General features: G+C 47.1%; 1 protein-coding gene across 1 annotated transcript in view; it reads right to left on the reverse strand.

Annotated features, from left to right (window-relative positions):
- Positions 1–21,494, reverse strand: part of SLC6A11 (solute carrier family 6 member 11) — a 127,725-nt gene that overhangs the window by 14,122 nt on the left and 92,109 nt on the right. The window contains exons 7-10 of the mRNA XM_021675473.2: positions 20,587–20,690; positions 14,758–14,882; positions 6,456–6,568; positions 3,470–3,607 (exon numbers count right to left, since the gene is read on the reverse strand). Coding sequence (XP_021531148.2) covers positions 3,470–3,607; positions 6,456–6,568; positions 14,758–14,882; positions 20,587–20,690 — 480 coding nt within the window. The remainder of the gene's footprint in view (positions 1–3,469; positions 3,608–6,455; positions 6,569–14,757; positions 14,883–20,586; positions 20,691–21,494) is intronic.

Genomic DNA, 21,494 nt, shown 5'->3' on the forward strand with positions numbered 1-21,494 from the left:
TCCAGCCTCAACCTCTCCAACTGTCTGCATGCCAGCTTTCAGAGGAACCTTTCTCTGAATGTGCAAATCCAACCAAACACGTCGTAGTTTAAAGTGACCCTCTGGCTCCCTTCAACCTGCCAGTCAGGGCTGCTGCCCTCCTTCTTGGCCTCATCTCCCTTCCTACAGCCCCTCCTGGACAGACCAAGGGATGCCTCACCTCTGTGCCTCTGCACACGCTATTCCCTTTCACCTGGTAAGTTCCTTCAAAGCTCAGACCAAATGCCACCTCCTCCAGGCAGCCCTTTCTGCTGGCCTCATTCTTCCTGTGGGCCTTCATAGCATGTTTTGTGGACTCACAGTTTAAAAGAGAAGGGAGCGAGGCTGGCACACAATAGGGGGTGATAAGTGTAAGTTAAATCCTGTGGAGTATGAGCTCCATGGGGGAGGGACTCTAACTGGCTTCGTCCAGGGCTAGGTCCCAGTTTCTGGCCCAGGGCTTTGCATGCAGGAGGTACGTGGCCCATCTCTATGGGATGAAGAAATGTACAAGGGCCAGCTCTGTAGCATGCAAATCCATGATGACTGAGTTTAGTGATGTCCTAGAATGTGTGAGCTCAGCTGACCAAGGTAATCTGGGAAGGTTTTCTAGAAGGGAGAGGAGGGGGAAGGACACCAGCTGCAGATGTGGAAAGAGCAGGGGTCTCCAAAGAAAATCTTTACAATACGATAAGGGTCCTTAGGGGTGCAGTCAGATGCAGGGCAAATAAAAATGTCAAAGAGCAAGGAAGGATCAGGTGGGGTAGGGTGTCTCAATGGCGGGACAGTGCATTAGGGGCTGGAATGAAACCTGGAAGGCCAGCCATCCTGTGTGTCTGCCATGGGGATTTCCCTGTAGTTCCGCTTCCCCTCTGTGCTCCCAGAGTGCCCTGGGTCTCCTCCTGTCACTCACAAACCACACACCCTGAGACTTGTTCACATATTCAGCTAGATGGGGAGAAACATCTCAATGCCCACAAGGCCAGACAGATTATATGAATGAGAAAAGGGGTCTGGGTGTGGCACCAGGGAGTGGTGGGGACCATGGCTAACTGGAGAGCACAGCCCCATCTAGCCACACACCTCTGGAGGGCATGTGCTGGGAATTCAGTTGTGAGGCCAGACTTGCACAGTTTCTGGAAGATACCAGAAATGCAGATTTTTATGGGAAATTTTTCTGTTATAATTGTTGGCAACTTTGTGCTTTTAAAAAACACAATGAGGTCAAAACAAAATGGATCTTTGAGCCAGGCCATACCTGGCCTGAGGTCTCCCATCTTTGACAACTATCATGAATATTCAGGTCCGTGGGGATCACAGCAGGTCTGAAGTCCCTCTCTGTGAAGTATGGGGCTTGCTTGGCTTTCTGAGTTAATACCTTAGACCTACCCCACCTCCAGTTGCTCTTCTCTCATGAACATCATACTTTACAAAGGAATAAAGAAACCTTACTGCAGCATTCAGCAAGTAGCAAGCTGTGTTTAACCACTTCCCATGTCTTAATCCAGTCGGTCCTCCACAAGACAGGCACTAGTGTTATCTCCACTGTCCATATGGGGAAACTGAGGCACAGAGCAGGAACCACACCTGCTGCAGGTCATCCAGCCTGCTAGTCAAGGGCTGAGGATTGAACTCAAGTCATCTGGCTTCAGAACTCATACTCTTAACCACTGCTTCGGTGGAAAAAAATAAGTTTGTGGCCTATTTTCCTTAGAGCTGAGCTTTAAATATGTATATGTGAGGGAAAATTCCTTCCAGCAATTACCATTAAGGCCAAGGCAACATGGTCTATGTGGCAATTCAAACTTCTCCAGTACAATTGATCACAGATATTCCTCCGTGAAGGTGGAAGGTCGGCATGTGAAGCCTAAGTGCCTGCTGATTAACAGTCTTGGGTGACTGCAGTGCTGGCTCCCTGATGGCCTCCGGGGACCATGAAGCACCCCTTGGGCAGATGTGAGGCCTCAGCCAGAGGTCGGGCATCAGCAACTCGGTGAGCTGGGGGCACCTGGGGCAGGCGGTCCAAGAAGCACCCTCCACCACCTGCTTTCTCCAAGCTGCTGATGTCCATGCCAACGTCTGCTCCTCTTGGAACTCTGTCCGTTAGCCTCTTTAACCCATCAGGTTAACCCCACAATTTGTATGTGACGAGACTGTGCCAAGAGACTTCAATTAATCAGTGCTTAATGAAGCCCTGTTACTGCAGCGCCCAGTGTCCTGGAGTGGGGAGAGGTGAGGCGGAAACTGGGAAGCGCTGAACCATTTATTTGCTCCAGCGCTGATGATCACTCTCATTCATGTGACAATAACTGGGTGAGGTAATGATGCCAGCCACTGTGCACCGAGCACCCACTTCATGCCAGGTGCCAAGTTGGCTCTGAGGGCATGAAGCCAAACAAGGGCTGGCTCCTGTTCTCATGGCCCCCGAGGTCTGGTGGGGGAGACAGGAGAACAGGTGGACCACAGATCATGGTAATGGGGAGGAGGAGACTGAACTGAGCTGCAAACAAAGTGCTAGGGGCTGGGGGCATGAGGGAAGGCAAGCCAAGAGGGCTTCCAGGAAGAGGAAGCATTTGAGTTGGGAAGTGGGGGGATGAGTAGACTCAACAAGGTGGCATGAGCCCAAATGCTTTCTAGCCTGACCTCAAGATCACATCAGCTGCTTTTGTGATTCTGAGTTCCCTAATTTCTTTCCATGTTTCTTACAAAACCTCTTCTTGTTTCTAGGCAACAGATTGTTTTAATTTTTTGTTTTTGTTTTTGTTTTTTTTGCTTTTAAAATTAATTAATTTTGTGCATGTGGGGAGAAAGATACCTAATCTTACCTTCCCAAGATACATAAGAAGGTACTTATTTGACAGGATGGCTATGGGAGGTGGGGGAGAGAAATATGGTTTTATCGGATGGTCTTAATTTGGGAGTCACGGAGAACCTCTCCTAACCTGCAGGCACAGCAGGGACAATGAGAAGAGGGGTATGCACAGAAGGCCCAGGCTGGAGCACACAGTGCCCGAAGGTGTCAATATCGTCATGGGAGCCTTTTCTCAGACATGCCCAGAAAAGCCTGCTTTGAACCTAGGACCACTCATAGGTAACTGGTATAGGGGCCAGTAGCTGACATTGTCGCTTCACCCAGAAGTTATTCTTAGGGATGGCCCAGGCGTCCATGTGCTCACCATGACAGATCAACCCAGCATTCCCCTGGTGAGTCTGACTCCCCTCTGTGAACAGCAGCAGCGGCCTTTAGCTGAGCACTTGCACATGAAGACACTGTGCTGAGGGCTGGATGAGAACTTCCATTAGATCCTCACCATGACCCACTAGGAGGAAGCATAAACCGAGTGGCAGAGGGCACTAGACCTGACCCGGGCCACACAGCTGGTCACTTTCAGAGCTGGGAGTTGACATCACACACCCACTTCACCCCGTGCAGCACGGACATGCCACTCACCTCTGTTAACATCACAAGGCCCAGAAAATAGGAGATAACAGACAAGGCTAGGATGAGCAGCTCCCGCCGGTAACCCCTTCGGAAGACCTTGGGGTACATGTCCACTACGGCAGTCACCAGGCTTTCCACGCACACAAACTGGATGGGGAGATATGAGGATGTGAAACTCAAGGAAAAGGCCGCTCCTGGTGGCCCAGGTAAACCTTCATTCCCACACCCACTCATGCTGACGAGGGGCCTGAGGATAACAGTAATCCTAGCACCAGCAGAGCTCCGGCCATGCCCATTTAACAGAAGAGGATGCTGAGGCTCAGAGGTAGGGAGTGACCTGCCTAGGATGATTCAGCAAAGATGTGGCAGTCAGGACTCGAGCTGGGGTCTCCAGACTCCAAATCTAGTTCTCTGGCTTCTCCCGCATGCTGCCTGTCACATGCCTACAGTTCTGGGGTCAGCAACTTAGATGAGAGCAGCCCCTGGCCTTGAGGTAAGGCTGGCGTTTCTGTGGCTGTAGTGGGAGTTAGTTGCTCTGCTGGTGGCAGGCTCTGCTCAGTCTCTGTGGTCTCTGGGTTTGGGATGTTTCCCTGCCCTTTGCTTCTGACAGGCGAGGCCCCTCTGCGGGGTGGAGGGCAATCAGAGGTGAGCCAATTTCCAGCTCTTTGTCTCCACTGGGTGTCTTTGGGCCCCAGCCAAACGGTGCAGGCATCAACGGCTGAGTTTGAGCCACTAAGCATCTGTATCCTGCGTGCTGAGCACAGGACCAGGTACAGGGTATCTGCCCAGTTCCTACCCACCCCTTAATAACACAGCTTGAATATCCTGACACTAACTGCCCCTTCCTTGGTTCTCATGGCAGTGGGGGCAGATATGCATGAACCTTTTCCCAATCACTCATCCCCCACTCAGGACAGCCCGTCCCTCTCCTCTGTGCCCTGAGCACACCCCTCACCCTGGGGGCCCTTGCCTGCTTAAATCTGTCTCCTTACAAGCAGGTGGAATCCTTGAGGGCAGGGGCCACATCATTGTCATCTGTCTATTTCCTGTGTCTAGCTCAGGGCCCTTGGCACAGAGGAGGGAGAGGCTCACAAAATGTTTGCTAAACTCTTAATAACAGTAGTGATCACAGCAAGCACATCATACCTGCTATGTGCCAGGTTCTGTCCTAGGCAGTTAGCACACATTAATTCATGTAGTCTCTACATAGTCTGTGCTATTATTATCCCCATTTTGTAAATGAGGACACAAAAGCACAGAGGAGAGAGAATGCAATTTACCCAAGGTCACACAGGCGGTAAGTGGCAAAGCCTGGATTGAATGAGGCGATCCTGCTCCAGAGCTGGGCTTTACCCGCCATGCTGCCCTGCCTTGAGGGAGGGAGGAGGAGGAGTCAAGGGATCTTTTGCCAAGTCGTCTTGTTGGGAAGCTCCCCTTCCCTGGAGCCATTTCTCAGCTCCATATCCTTTCCGATTCACCTCTCCGATACTCCTTGTGCAGACAAAGGGAGTGAGGCACAAAGCAGCGAGGTGACTAGCTCAAGGCACATGGGTGGGAAGTCGTGGGGCTGGGACTCAAACCCGGCCCTTCTTGATGCCAACACCCAGGCTGTAGCCTCGCAGCTGCTCCTCCTCAGCAGCAAGGGCTGGCTCTGCCCATCCTTTCTCCAGGTCCTAGGGAAGGGGATGGGATGCAAGGGAGGCTGTTTATCCAGGATGGAAACTGATGAGACACCTGCAGCGTGTAGGCCAAGAGGCAGACAGGCCCGGGTGCATGTCCGAACAAGTTACTCAGTATCTCTGAACCTCAGTTTTTTCTATAAAATGGAGGCAATGACAGGAGCCCCCAGCCCATGTGGTTATTGTGACAATGAACTGGGAATGTATCCCAGGCACACAGCAAGGGCAGCACGCGTGGGGGTAGGCAGAGTGGCCGCCACCCTCTGTACCACTCCTCGGGCCCCCGGGCTCACAGAGCCTAGGCCCCAGCCCCCGCCTCCCTCTGCCAGGCAGGCCTAGCCTGTCACATATAAGCTGCCAATCCCGCCAATCCTTCTGAGGCCTCTGCCTGCAACAGCAACAATAAGGGAAGATTATCAGCAAAAACACCCGGTGATTCGGCTTAGCAGCTTCTGGGAAACCATTCATGGGAAGAAATTAGACTCTGCTGGCTTGACAGACACACTGGCGTGGGGTTTGGGTGCCAACTGACTTGACTGGCACAGGTCATGGATGAGGGCAGCAGCCCCATAAGCTGGGCTGGGTGCATCTCCCCACATCACCTGGGAGCCCAGGGGGTCTGACCGCTTTGCCTGCAGAGCCCCCGGCGCAGCCCAGTGCACTCGGTTTCCCTCTGCAGTGTGGCAACAAAGGGAAACTGAGTGCGTGGATGAATGATTAGCTCCAGGTCTACCCTTTTGCCAGGGAAGGAGGCTGCCAAGCAGAGGGAGGTCAGCAAGGGGCCTCTAGGGAGGGCTGAGCATGGATGCAGGCAGGCAGTGGTGGGGCAGAGCTGGTGGTGGCATCCAGGACAGAGATGAAGGAAGGAGGAGGAGGTGTTTTCTATGTGTCCGTGTCCCCAGTGATTGGGTTGGGATGGGGACATGCATGCTATGGGACCCATTCTCTGAGACTCTCTTCTGCTGTGCCAGGCAGTGCTGTTGGCAGGAGTGGCTGAGCAGAAGAGAAGTACTTAGCAAGTTTTTCTAAATGTGAATTGAGAGTCGGGAATTCTGCTAAGGAAAACAGTGTTTGGGAAGGCTTAAAGGAGCCGGAACAGACATTTGTGGGTAAGCGTGGAGCCCACCCGGTGGATGGGGGATAGAAGGGTTTGTTGGGAGGGAAGTGGAGGGTGAAAGGAGGATGGTGGGCAGGGCCCTGATGCCAGGGCCAGATGACAGTAGCTGGGCCTGGGGAGCCACTCCTAAGGGTGGCGTCTGGTCTCCTGGCCCAGGGTCCCCCTCCCTCCTGGGCTCCCCCTCCTTGTGGCCCCTTACCTGGCTGTCCAGACCCAGGAAGATGAGCATCATGAAGAATAAGGTGGCCCACAGCGGGGAGAGAGGCATCATGGTGACCGCCTTGGGGTATGCAATAAAGGCCAGGCCGGGGCCTGGAGCAAGGGAGAGAGAGAAAGCCACTGGGTGGAGCCCCATCCCTCATACCATTGCTATTTTAATCCAGCATTTACTGAATGCCTCCTCTGTGCCAGGCACTGTGTCTGCCTCTCACTCAAATCACTTCAGTTTCCCAGCCACCCCATGCAGCTGGTGCTCTGCTGATGCCCATTTTGGAGATGAGCAAGTTGAGGGAGAAAGAGACAAACAAGGGCCTTGGAAGGGCCGGGATTCAAGCCTAGGTTGGGCTGACCCATGGACCTTCCTCCAGACAGGTCTCTACTGTTCTCAAGGGGCATGGTGCAGTTTCTTACTAAAATGCAGATTCTCAGGCCTGCCCAGCGGTTCTGCCTCAGTCTGCCCAGGGGAGGCAAGGACCAGGCACCCAGTGGTTGTGGTGTAGGTAGGCTGGGTCCAGCCTGGGGAAATGCTCTTCCATCCTGGCAGCCTCTTCCTTTGGTTCCACTCTCATTTCCAGGTCCACACTCCGTTGTTTCAGTTGCTCCACATAGAGGGCTGGGTTAGCATGTCCTCGGGATGAGCTTTATCAATGTCAGCACAGATACTTGAGAGTCTAGCTCTGCGGCACAGTGGTCAAGAGCACACGCTCTGTAGCCAGGTGGCCTGGGCTCACATCTGTTTTCTTAGCTAAGAAATAAAGTCCTACCTAAAAAAATTGGTTTTGGGAATTCAGTGAGATGACACAGTATGTGAAAAGCACTGAAGCAGGTAAATGCTTAATAGACATTAACTCTATTTTTAACTTTAAAGATCAGCTTCATTAAGGTATAATTTACATACAATAGTTCAACGAAGTTTTAAATAAAAGTGTATATGCCCAGATAACCCCATGACAATAAAGCCATGGCAATCAGGCTACTGAACACTGCCATTGTCTCCTTGGGTTCCTCTGCTGTCTCTTTGCCTCTGTTCCTCACCTTCACTTTGGGCAACCATCAATGCAATTTTTTTCCTTCCTTGGATGAGTTTTGCCTATTCTACCTAGAAGTGGGTCATATGGCAATCCTGCGTTTAACATTCTAAGAAATTCCAAACTGATTTCCAAAGTAGCTATGCCATTTTACAGTCCTATCGGCAATGCTTCCTATTTGCAGTGGCTCCACTTCTTTGCCAACACTTGATACTGTCAGTCTCGTAAGATGTGTCATTACAGTGGGAGTGAGATGTTATATCAGTTTTCATTTGCATGTCCCTGATAGCTAATGACGTTAAGTATCTTCATGTTTATTGTCTCTTCATATGTCTTCTTTTGTGAAGTGACGGCTTGAGTCTTTTGTTCATTTTCTTCATTAGGTTGTTTCCTTTTTATTGGATTGTGAGTTCTTTATATGTTTAGGATGTAAATCCTTGATCAGATGAGTATTACAAATACTTTCTCCCAGTCTGGCTTGCCTTTTCATTTTCTTAACGATGTCTTGTGAAGAGAAGAAGAACAGAAAACCAAACACCGCATGTTCTCACTCATAAGTGGTTGTTGAACAATGAGAACACATGGACACAGGGAGGAGAACATCACACACCAGGGCCTGTTGTAGGGTGGGAGAGCTAGGGGAGGGATAGCAGGGGTGGGGGGATTGCGGGGGATAACATTAGGAGAAATACCTAATGTAGATGATAGGCAGATGGATGCAGTAAACCACCATGGCATGTGTATACCTCTGTAACAATCCTGCATGATCTGCACATGTACTCCAGAACTTAAAGAATAATAATTAAAAAAAATATTCTTCAAGGAAAAAAAATTAGCATGTCTCATGTGAAAAAAACTTTCCAATTGTTTGCTGCTAGCATGTAAAGAAATACAATAGATTTTACTTATCGCATTTTGTCCCTTGACCTCACTTAGTTCACTTAATATTTTGTAGGTTCCTTAGGAGTTTTAACTTGGTCAATACATTTATCAAGAAAATTTTTATTTTTCCTTTTAATTATTATTATTTTTTAATTGCCTTATTGCACTCTCTAGGTATAGAGGCAGAGACAGCACACATCTTTGCTTTGTTTCTGATTTTAGGGGAACACATTCAACATTTAATAACTGATAAATATTGACATGATACCATTAATTAAGCCACAGGTCTTATACATATTCTGCCAGTTTTTCTCCTTTTGTCCTTTTTTATCTGTTCCAGCATTTAATTCAGAACTCCATATTGTGTTCAGTGGTTGTATTCCTTTAGTCTTCTCCAGTCACTGGCAGTCCCTTGGTCTTGTTTTGGTCTTTTCTAAACTCAACATTTTTGATGAGTTGTCATTGTTTTGCAGAATGTCTCTTGATGGGGGTTCGTCTGATGTTTCCTCATGATTATGCTGAAGTTGTGGATCTTTTGGCTAGAAAACCACAGCAGTGATGTTATGTCCTTCCCAGTGTATTATATCAGGGGGTACATGTCAATCAGTATTATTACTGCTGATGTTTACCTTGATTACTAAAAGTTAAGGTTAAACTGTTGTCTGCTAGGTTTCTCCACTGTAACATAACTCTTTCTCTTTGTAATTGTTAACTCTCTTAGAGGAGGAAATGTTTTGATATTATGAAAAAATCCTGTTTCTACTCCAACTTTTACCTACTGATTTCAGCATCTGTTGGCGGATCTTGCCTACAACCATGATTACAATGGTGTTTGCCTACTGGTGATTTGGTATTTCCCTCATTTCTTCTTTATTTATTAATTAGAATTCTTCTCCAAGGAATGGTTGTCCTTTCACACCATTTGTTTATTTCTTCAATTATTTATATATGTCAGTATGGACTCCTGGGTAATTTAGTTTATTCTATGGGTTACAATCCAATTCTATCATTATTTATTTTGCTGTTCAAGTTATTCCAGTTGTGATCATTGGGAGCTCCCTCAGGTTGATTTCCATGACTTTTGTACATGTCTCCATCCTTTTTTTCTGAACACTTCTTTATTTTTTCACACCACAAAAAATATTCTAGCTTCATCTTGTCTTGCCCCAGCCCTGAAATCAACTTCTTTGCCAAGGAGCTCTGTGTTTTTTTTTGTTTGTTTTGTTTTTTTTTAATTGAAGGATGGTGTTTAGGAATGGTGTTCAGAAACCAAGATCTGGGCCCTAGGTGTGCTCATAACTATGGAGAATTATTGCTTGTAGGCCATCTCAGCATACAAAGATAAAAAATATATGTGTATTTATCCATGCATATATACGTGTATTTCTACATCTATCTGTACATAGAAGAAAATCATGAGTTTTCATATACTGATACTTCCAATTCCAATAAAAGACATTCTTGCATCTTTTCTTTCCTTATTTATAACTTCTTTCTCAGTGAAAAATATGACTAATTATCTAAAAAATATTTGCCTATTTGTTCAATCCTAAAATATACACTTACAAGTTGCAGAATTGCTAACCCCTACCGCTGTACTAACAGGAACACAGTACAGCTATTTTTATGTTTAGCCTTACAATATCCAGTCAAGATACTGTTTCTCAAAGTTCCATAGGTTAGTTTTTCCTTCCCCATTCCCTTCAGCCTGGTGACATTTTTCATTTGTAGTATAGTTAGTTCATTTGTTACTGTTTGTATTCCATTTGGGGGTTCCACCACAAATAATGATTGTTTATTCTGAGCGGCATGTGAAACATTACCAAAACTCAGAGCTAATAAAAAAAAAGATAAACGCAGAGCAGCACTGGTTCCTTCTCATCCTTCCTACCTCATTCTCATTCCTCCCTTCTTTCTACCCCTTTTCCAACCACCCCTGAAGGTAACCATTCTTTTTTATTTCTAGTTAATCCTTTTTTTGTATTTCTTTGTGCAAATGAGTAGACATATTTTCTCATATCCCCTTCTTTTTTCAGATAATGGGTAGGATACTATAGATATCTGCTTTTAAAAAACATTTATACACACACATCATTTCAAAAAGTACTCCTCAATTTTTATTTTCTTGATTATTTTATATTGTAAATGGGTGGTAAATTTTGTTAAAGGCTTTTTCAGCATCAAGGGAGCTAATCTTATGGGGTTTTTTTTGTTAGATCTATTCACAAGATGCATTATATTAATGGATTTCCATTTCTTGAAATACCCTGATGCTTGTTTTATGGAATAGGATATGGTCTATCTTGTTAAATGTTCCATGTTCACTGGAAAAGAACTGTGCTCTGCAGTTACTGAGTACACTGTTTGATAAATGTCAATTAAGTCAATGTGGTCGAAGGTATTGTTCAGATCTCTACGTCTTTGTTGACATTTCATATAGTTGCTCTATCATTAGTCAGAGAGGGGTATAAAAATCTCCAACGACGCTTGTGGATTTGGCTTTTTCCTCTCTAGTTCTATTAGTTTTAGCTCCCTACATAACAAATCTCTGCTACCAGGTAGAGACTCAGTAGGTTTGTTTTGTCTTTTCAATGAATTGCCTCTTTTATCACTATGAGGTGTTCCTCTTTATCTCTGCTAATACTCTTTGACTTGAAGTTTACTTTGTCCAGTACTAATATAGTCAAGCCAGTTTTCTTATGTTTATTGCTTGAATGGTATATCTTTTCCTATTCTTTTATACTTTGTTTCTTTAAAGTGTGTCTCTTTTAGAGATTTTATGGTTGGGTCTTATTAAAAAAAATCTGGTCTGATAATCTCTGTCCTTTAACTGGTGTATCTGGTTTCATTTAAATTTAATATAAGCATTAATATGGTTGGGTTTAAATCTACTATTTTGCATTTGTTTTCTGTTTCTGTTTGCTTATTTTGCTTAATTTTACTCTGTGGCACTTTTCCTGTATTCTTTTGGGTTAATCAACATTTTTAATTTTCAATTTTGTTTCATCTATTAGCTTTTTAGCTCTACCTCTTTTTATTATTTTTCTCTAAGCAACTGGGCCAAGACTATACATCATAACTTATTAAAGTTAATAACGTATCAGTTTGCACTTCCACCACACATCTGACACTTTCTACTTCTGATTATTATTCTGACATTTTCTGCCCTAAAACAGACCTCAGGACCTAACCATATCAATAATTACAAAATACAAATGGGCCGCATATTCCAGTTAAGAGATTATCAGACTGATTAAAGAAGCAAGATCCAACTATAAGCTGTGTAAAATCTCTCCCCTGGAAGAGAGCATCCTGTGTGTAAGAGCATCAGAGAGACAGACTGCAGGACATGCAGGGAAGGTCAGCAAATCTCAGGCACTAGGCTTAGAACAGAACAAAATCTGAGGCCTGCAAGAAGTACATTCTGTCTCCCTGGCTCAGTTTCCAAGGTGTTCTGGGACTCCCACTGAGTGTTCTGGCATCTAATTAAGTATTTTCCAAAAAGCATGCCTCAGGAAGTGAGCCCAGGTTCTTCTGAGAAAGATAAGGTGACTACATATTTAGCTGTAACTTGTATTTTCTCCAGCTGGCAGACTCCTAAAGAGGGTCGTGGTGTGATCCATACCCCCAACGAGGGGCACAGAGCAGGCTTTCCTGCTTGACGCCAACAGCAACACAAGAAAGCGAGGTAAAAGAGACTGGATCCAGGCTGCACTGCTTATTGACTACATTCTCTCGGACGAACCACTCATCTTTCTGAGCTACAAGATCCTTGTCTGTAATAGGCACTGTAAAAGCTAGGACTGCTGTGTGAACAGCACCTGCTGGAGTTGTGCAGGGCACAGTCTGCACGGCCATGAGTGGAGGCCCTGGTAAAACCTACTTTGCAGAAGTGCCAGGAGCATTTTATGAGGTAGTATATGAAACACAACTATCCTAGGGCCTGACAAGTGCTACAGAGAATTCCAGTGCATCAATTCAGTCGAATGCCACACAATGTTTAAAACTCATGATAGAGCCAGGCGCGGTGGCTCACGCCTGTAATCCCAGCACTTTGGGAGGCCGAGGCGGGTGGATCACCAGGTCAAGAGATCGAGACCACCCCGGTCAACATGGTGAAACCCCGTCTCTACTAAAAAATAAAATAAAATAAAATAAATACAAAAAATTAGCTGGGCATGGTGGCGCGTGCCTGTAATCCCAGCTACTCAGGAGGCTGAGGCAGGAGAATTGCCTGAACCCAGGAGGCGGAGGTTGCGGTGAGCCGAGATCGCGCCATTGCACTCCAGCCTGGGTAACAAGACCGAAACTCCGTCTCAAAAAAAAAAAAAAAAAAAAAACTCATGATAATGATCTATTTTTACTGAGGAATAAGCTGCTCATGCTTTATTATAAATGAAAGAACTCAGCCTACATAATGCTAAGGATATCTGATCCAGTTTTGATCACCATGCTTATAGCTACATATGTATGAAAAAGCCTAGCGGGATAACACCAAGGTGTTGCACTGGATTTGAATTTTTTTTTTCTGTATTTCTCTATTTTTCCAAAATGAGTATTCTTTCCATTTGACAGAAGAAAAAGTCCAAAATGTAATTTTAGTCGGCTTCTTTTCTTCCTGTTACTCCTCTCTTGGACTCCGCTCCAAAATGGAAGCAATGATAAAGCAAGAAACAACAGTGCAGTAGATACCCTGTCCCACGCAACAGTGTGAGGGAGTTCCAGGGCGTGCACGTTACAGAGGAGGACACGGATTCTCACAGAGAGCAACGCTACTGTTGAGAAGGTAATGATCCCTCTTTGCAGGGCTGCCTGTGGTTGAACGTGAGGAAGATGCAGGGGTGTTTTGTAAGGGGCTAGGTGCTCTGGCCACAGTGGGATGGAGTGGCAAGTAAATGAGTTTGACAGCCAGATGGCCTGGATTAAGTTCCAGCTCTCTTGCTTCCAGTCTGTGTGTCTTCAGTTGAGTGACCTCATGTCCCTGAGCCTCAGTTTCCTCATCTGTAAAATGGCGGTAGCAAAAATGCCACTTCAGAGGGTTGAGCTGAGCATCATATGAGATGACGTATGCTACAGTTCCTGTCCAATGAGTAGGTGCCCAGCCATTGACAGCTTTGATTATACTCATATCCTCTGGTCTAGCTTGGAACCCCGATTTCAGCAGAGACCCCTGCATCTCTGATAGACATGACCAAGAGCAAGGTGTACTGTGAGCAGTCACAGAGCAGAGCTCATTGCCTTCTTTGACATCCACACGCCCTGGCCTGGCCCATCTTGGTGGGTCGGGTCAGAGGGGTGTTCCCCTGACTGTACATGCCAAGCCTAAATAGCCATACCCTGGACCAGGGCTGGAGAGGGAGGTGAGTCAGTTGTCACAATGAGTGGGGGCAGGACTGGCCTTGAGTAGATGGAGGCCAGGGAAGCCAGATGCCCTTTGATGCTCTTAAAAAGGACATGCTTGTAGGCAGAAAACCTATTTACACTTATCTGAGGTTAGACTCCATTTGTCATGTGAACATAAACTATGTACTTTTTCATATGCACTTAATTTTCTGGAAATTCAAACACCATGTAAATCAAGGAAAGAGTTTTTCACCATTTTGCACAATCACTTCAACAATAATAACCCTGCTCCTGGTGGGTTTGCTACAAATACATGTCAATCTATACTTAAGGCTGCCACACTCACGGTGATTCTATGTCTAGAACAGGGAAAGGGAGGGAGGGAGAGGTGCTCTCCAAGCAAAGGGGAAGCATGTGCAAAGGCCCTGCAGGAAGACAGGAGAGTTAAGTTGCAGAAGTGAAACAGACCGCTGTGGTGGGGCAGAGTGAGCATGGGGGAATGAGGTGGGTGGTGAGGCTGCTGAGGCCACAGGAGCTGGGCAATGCAGGGCCCTGTAGCCATCCTGAGTCCAGCACTATGAGAGGCTCAGAAAGGCTTTTCATCAGAGAAGACATGTTCAGATTTGCATTTTGAAAAAAAAAAAAACAAAAAACCCACTGCAGGGTAGAGCATAGAATGGAAGGGATAATAACAGAGGCAGACAGTCCAGTGAAAGGTTCCTGAGCCATCCAAGTGGGCGGTGATGGTGGCCCGGGGTTGTGGGGAGACAGTGGAGCTTGGGAGAATGGATGAAGTGGGTGACAGCATCTACAAAACTTGGGGATGCCTTGGATTTGGGAGGAAGGAGGTCTCGAGACTTTCCTCTTAGGTAATCCCAGGATCCTGGATTGTGGATGAACGGTGGGGCCCCTTTCTGAGGCCTGAATCCAGGAGATGCATCAGCCAAGGAGGAAGATCACATTTCCATGATGACCATCACTCCCGGCCTCCCTTGCCGCCTTTTCCATCCCCACCTTTGGCAAACTTACCTGACTCTGCCACCTCAGCAATGGGTACCCCCTGCTCATACGCCATAAAACCCAGGACTGAGAAGATGGCAAACCCAGCCACGAAGCTGGTGCCGCTGTTCAGGCAACAGAGCATGATGCAGTCCCTGTGGGGAAGCAGTGAGAGGCACACGGGTCAGAGTGGGCAGAACCCGTGCATGGCTCCAGCGTTCTGCACCTGAGCACCACGGCTGTCCTGTGGCGCAGGCAGGGAAGTGCAGGCACAGCCAGCTCCATTTTCCTGATGGAGCACTCATGGTTCAGAGAGGTTTGGTGGCTGGCCCACGGTCACACAGTTTCTCCTGAATTTCTAGAAGATAAGGTAGGTTGCGAACCAGGAGCATGGAGCCGGGGTGGGAAGGGAGGCTGGCTCAGGGGAAAATACGGAACTAGTGTGAAAATACTCCAAGACATACCGATACTCCTCCAAGTCCCTGGTAGGAGAGAAAGCCTGGGAAAGGATTCCTGGGAGCTCAAAGCAAGGCAGGCAGGAGAAGCCTCCGTAGGAGAAATGGGAGCTTCTCAGTCATGGGAGCAGCCATGGGCCTTGCACCTGAAACTCTGGCAGCCTTGGGGGGCATGGGGAGAGGCTTTTTGGTGACATTCATCCTGGCCAAGCTGTTTACTGGAGCAGCGTCTGCCAGACCTCAGTCTGTCTCTGCTCTGCTGCTGTGACAGAGTAGCCCCTTCCAGGTTGAACCTTTGCATGGAGAGGTTTATCGGAGCAGTGACTGTCCCCTGTTCTTGGGAGGGACTCACCAGCTAGGAAGCACCAACATTAAGTCATGACCCAGGAGAAATCAGACTAGAAACAACGAAGCTTTGTCAAGATGAAGAAGATGGTAACCTCAAGTCCTGGCCTATCCTGCCTCAGGCCTGGCATCCTAAGATCACCAAGTCAGGAAGTCACCCACTTAGAATTGACAAGCTGTGTCAATGCCCCATTTTATAGGGGCGGAACCACCCAGTGGCCTTGTCCAACCTCCTGCCAGAGGCATGACTAGCCTTCATGGCATCCCTGCGGGTGGCCAGCTGACCTCTGCTTGCACACCTAGGCACGAGGAGCTGGCCACTTTTTCCAGTGGTGCTTTCCCCTTGTTGGACAGCACTTACTGCTTAGAGTGCTGAGAACTTTCTCATATTGTATTCACCCTAGCTTGTTCTCTCTGATAAGGTTAGCTTTACCCTCCAAAACAGCCTGGAGTTCCTTCAGGCTTGGGAGATCTGAAGATAATGGCCCTATAGCCCCTTGAGTTTTTTGTTCTCAGTTAAACATATCAGTTCCCTTACCAATTCCTTATTGTGCTTGAAATCTGTAATATACTCCAGCTTATCCAGTCCCTCCTCAATTGTCATATCCAGAACTAGTCTCAATAACACAGCAGGACTCTCACCTCCTCTTCTCCTAACATCATACTTTTTATAATGCAACCAAAGGTTACATTAATGTTGTTCATAGCTGTAACACCCTGTTGCCTTGCAATGACCCTAGGAATCAAGGGCACAGTAGAGAGCATTGAACTGGTGGTCAAGAGTCTTGGATTCCAATTCCTCCTGCAATATTTTTTCTTCAAACCTGATCTCACTGGTTATACAACAAGGTGTTTGACTAACAGAATCTCTTGGCCTTGTGCTAGGAATTCAGCGAGGAATCACTCTCACAACCTTCTCCTTGGGGTGGAGTATATTTCCCTACCCCCACTGACTTTGGGCTTAGCCACATGATTTGCTTTGGACAACAGGATGTTAGCAGATGTGACACAAGCAGAGGCTTGAGATGTGCTTGCATGATTGAATGTGTCCTATGTCATTTCTGTGATTTTTCATGAGAACTTCCCCAGGGGAGCTGCTATCCCTTCAGCCTGGACCAGAGAATGTACACACGTGGAGCTGACTTGAGCCTGGCTTGGACCCTGGAGCCAAACCCAGGGTCCTTCAAGCCACAGCCTGCAGGAGAGTCTCTCCAGCTGACCAGCAGACTTGTGAGCAATATAAGCAATCACTTGCTGTGGTCAGCCCCTGTGTGCTGGGGTTGTTTGTTACACAGTGGTATTATGGCCATGGATAACTGATACAGGTCCCTTTAAATAATTTGTCTGGCACTGTGAATGCTGGCTGGGCTGGTATGACTGGGGACTTTATCTGCAAGTCTGATTTACCTCTGCTTAAAAAGAAATTCAGCTATGCCCAGGTAAGGGCAGAGTTATTCCTAAGATTGGGATACATCTGCTCCTTGTGTCTGTTTCCTGAAGTCTTAGGCAAAATGGCCCTGACTTATCAAACCATGGACATCGGATGATACTGGGGGAGGAAAGCCTTTTGTCTACATCCTCTCCATTCTAGAATCCCCGCTGTGATGCTTTCAGGACCTGCAATGTACCAGCCCTGGGCTAGGTTTCACTGAATTCTGAGGCTGAAGGAGGTGAGTCACATAGATCAAAACCCATGCTTTTGCTAGGAGCTAAACAAAAATGATGCACCCTAAGAATTAAGACAAACAAATCCTGACTTTAAAAAATTGTCTCTGGGCATCCACACAGGTATTGAAAAACAAATGTCCCTTGTTAAAGAATTCCCATCTTCCTGCAGAGGCCTCCTGAGTGACCTCCTCACACTAGGGAGAGACAGAAGGAGAGACGGAGAAGCTCTTTAGGGACCTGTCCCTCCTCCCCTCCAGCCCCCAGAACACTCACCCCTTCAAGGAGACAAAGCTTAGTGGTGTCTTTGGAAGTGAGGATTGTCCCTGCTTGGCTTGCTCCATTTCCATCCCTCTAATTCCTTCCCCAGATCCCATGTCTAGGTAAAAAGCTTATGTAACAGTGCTTTGAAGTCGGCAGGAGCTGAGCTGGACTTTTAAGACCTCCAGAAGCTATTATGCTGTCAGGAGAGAGGGTACTAATTTACTCCATCGGAGTTGAGAAGACCCACTTGCAGAACAATTTGGAAAAGGAAATAAAATGAACCTTTTGATTTTGCATTGCCACCCAGGGGATTTGCTTTCTTCTGCTGATGGGAGAGTGGAATAAAACCCTGCCTGCTGGAGGGGGAAGCAGCAGGGACCCATGGCTGACAGCACACATCATCCACGTACCCAGTGGGGAATGAAGCTGCCACTGCCTCAAGACACAGGCTGGAGACAAGGCAGTTTTGACCAAACCCTCTTCAACTCCAGTAGTTGAGAAAGAGCTGACTATCCCTGGTAGTGAGGAATAGGAGTGCAGGAGTCAGGAAGACTCAGGTGAAAAGCCACGCTCCATCCCTGACAACGTGAGCAGGTGCAAGGGACTCGAGCTCCACGGGCTGCTGTCTCCTTGCTTGTGTAGTGGGGTGATTTCATTCTGACTTCCCTGCATATAAGCCAGCACTAAACTAAGTACAAGGGATGCAGCAGAGAACAAGAATATCCAGCCCACGTCCTCATGGTGCTGACAGCCTAGCTGGAGGGGACAGTGACCAAGTGATCTCTCAAGGGCCCAGCATAGAGGTCCCCATGCTGACCGTAAGCCAGCGATGGGGTGATACTGTACACAGACAGTAACCCTCTCCGGTATCCTGAGGGGGCAGACTTGGCCCAGCCCGGAAGCCTGTGTGTGCTGTTCTTATCTGGGTGCCTCTCCTTGTCCATGGTTAACATTTTGCGTCACGGCTGAGAAAGTGCTTCACCTCTCATCCCCTACACCCACATCCTCCACGAAACCTGGATGCCTTTTTCTGGACAGCCTGCTCTGACTGTCCGTATCTAGCATCTCGTCATCATCCAGTCACCCAAATAGCTGTCACCCAAAGACCTCTAGGAGCAGAACTCACGGCAGCCTGATGGCATGTGATTCTGGATTCTACAACTGGATTCTACAACAGTTTCTCTTTTCAGCATGTCGGACCTGCCCATGTTAACTTCCCCATTGCCTTGATTTTCCAAATGAAAACTCTATAGCCTGCACCACTGCTGTCTGTATCTCCCATGGCACCGATTCCAGGGCCTCGCACTTAGTAGACACACAGTAAACACTGCTGACTTAACAAGTGAGTTCATAACGTGACTGCTAAGCTAGCTCTCAGAAAGCATGTAGCAGGGAGGCCAGGATGGCCACTGAGAGACCCCGGTCAGAGTCCAGGCACTGCTTCACTTTCTCTGTCTTGAAGATGGGGTGATGTGGAGGGATGTTATCACTGACAAAAGTTCTTTCAAATGTGTGGTGCCACTTGAGCCACAAGATAACCCAGTGATGTGGTGGTTAGCTCCAAGTTCCTGTCCCACCAGCAGGGTATGACATGACCTGCTCACCTGCCCTCACCTATGCTGAACAGGACCTGGGAAAAACACTCTCAATATTTTAAGAGTGTGTTGCTTGTTTTTCTATTGGTGTCTTAGTGTTTTTCCTATAGATCTGTTTGTATTCTTTATATATTGTGGATACAAACCCCTTGAGTATTGTATGTTGCTGGAATGCTCGTTAATCTTATAGAAAATTTTCATATTTTATTTGGAAATAAAATAACGTAGATATTTGCATTAACAATTTTTTAAATTATAAAAGCAGTATGTACTCAGAGTTAAACAAAAGAAACTAAACAAAATGAACCCATTTAAGCTGTACAGAAGGTAGAAGTGAGAAAAGCCCATCTCCCCACCTCGGACTTTCCAGTCTCACGTTATAGAGGTGGCTACTTGGAATAGTTTTCTGTGTTTCTTTCCAGGAATTTAGAATGTCTCCATTCTGTCACTTAGTGGGCCAATCTGTCACTTAGTTCTTTTGTGATTTAATTATTTTTGATGTTTTCTACATCTTTTCCCATTCTGAAATCAGTATTTCATTCCTACGTGTAACGGTTTCCTTTCAAAAAATATTTAACTCTTGAATCAATCTGACACTTATTACGGTGGAAACATATGAGAATCTAATTTGATTATTTCCCTCAAGTACTTATCCTATCTCAGAACCATTTGTTAAAAAACACCTTCCTTTCTCCTCTACTCTGTGATAAGGGACTGTTGCACTATCATTGTTCCATGGTCTTATCCCTCCTTAAGGAGCTCTTAGACTCTAAGGAAGAGGTGCACTGTCCATCTACCATGAAATGTTAACCTATCGTGTACCAGGTACTGAGTTCAGGGTTGCAGAGACCCCAGTAGACAGAAACCCTAACAGACCGACCATCATCCTAAATCAGCACGTCCCCTGCGCACTGCTGGGTGACCTCGGGCAGGTCCCCTGCCCTCCATGGGTCTCAGCCTTGCTGTAGAACTCAAGCTGCAGGTGTGAGAAGCCAGGCAGCCAAGGGTCAGACAGCCTAGGGCTCACCTCCCCACCTGAACCCCCTCCCAGCCGTGGTGCAGCCAGCTACAGGAGCCAAGAGAGACACGTTAGGCTGAGGGGCAAGGTGGGGCACTGGCCCCAGGTGGGGCAGAAGAGGACCCTACAGTCAAGTACAAAGGAGCAGGAAGCAGGTTTCTAAAGAGCAGGCAGGAGAACAAGGCCCTTGGTGTATGTATTAGCTCTGTGACTCGGGCAAGCCTCTTATCCACCCTGGGATACTTCTTTACCATACAAGGTGGCACTGAGGCCTGAATGAGATGCCAGTGGCAGAAAGGAGTTGGCTTTGCAGCCTGGAAGGGAGTCTGATTGCATTTGTTATACTCCTAGCTCCATGGTGGCCCACTCTTTGACCTTTGGGTAGTGGGAGGCCGACAAACAGCCTATCTGTCTCCTCCTGGAGCCCTGCAAGGTGGGGCAAACATAAACTAACCTGGCAGGTCGGAGGGCTCTCAGGGCTTGGTGGAGTGCTGGCAGGGCCCAGGGAAATGCTCACCTGTAGCAGTTGTTGTTATAATTGTTATAACTTCCCAGAGCGGTCAGACAGCCCAGGCAAATGGCATAGGAGAAAAAGATCTGCGTTCCAGCATCTACCCAGACCTGTAGGAAGGCACAAAGATGTTGGCATAAACAGAAGTCAGATGTGTGGTGAGAGGGTGGCCCTGGTCTCTGAAATCCCCCACCCACACTCTACCCTTCAGAAAAACTCCACAAGGGATAATTAAACTTCCTAACCTACTCAGGATCCCTTTTAGAGGAGTTCTATTCTTGGGGACCACTTGATCAAGTGTAAGTGTACTCAACTAGTTATGGAATTTGCCAGAGGTTATGAATTATAGCTCACTGAACAGCAAGAACTTGGATGCTTAGGAGCCCAGCCTCAGCTGTGTGACCCTGGACAAGTTGCTTAACCTCTCTGAGCCTTAGTCTCCTTATCAGCAAAGTAGGGAAGGAAATTCCCTATCAGGACTGTTGGAAGGATTCACGCAATAAGGAGTGCGAGCCCCTGGGATCTGGTGCCTGTTTGGAAGGTAAGTCATGTTTAAGGTAAAACGAATGCTTCCTTCTCCTTGTGGTTAAGGCTACCAGGAGAAAAGTATCATAAGATTCTGTCCAGGGTGATACAATTGCATAGCTGACCTCAGCATAAAAGGTGGCAGGGAGGGGAGGAGTGAGGGAGGCTCACCACGTCCTTCTCCCTTTCAGAACAGATTCCCCCCTCTAGGCTTCCTATGTGGTACACAAGATAACTACTTTTCTTAGTCCCTGAGCTCCCTTTTGACAAAAACTGCTGTGGACAGCATGACACACACAACAAAAATGACAGTGGCTTCTCTAACACTTTCCCCCAGGCTCCCTTCGAGCCCAGCCCCTAGAAGTTACCAAGGAAAATCCAGAGCTCAA

This window comes from Aotus nancymaae, unplaced genomic scaffold, assembly GCF_030222135.1.
Source record: "Aotus nancymaae isolate 86718 unplaced genomic scaffold, 86718_ANA_hifiasm-v0.15.2.pri h1tg000046l, whole genome shotgun sequence".
Taxonomy (NCBI): Eukaryota; Metazoa; Chordata; class Mammalia; order Primates; family Aotidae; genus Aotus; species Aotus nancymaae.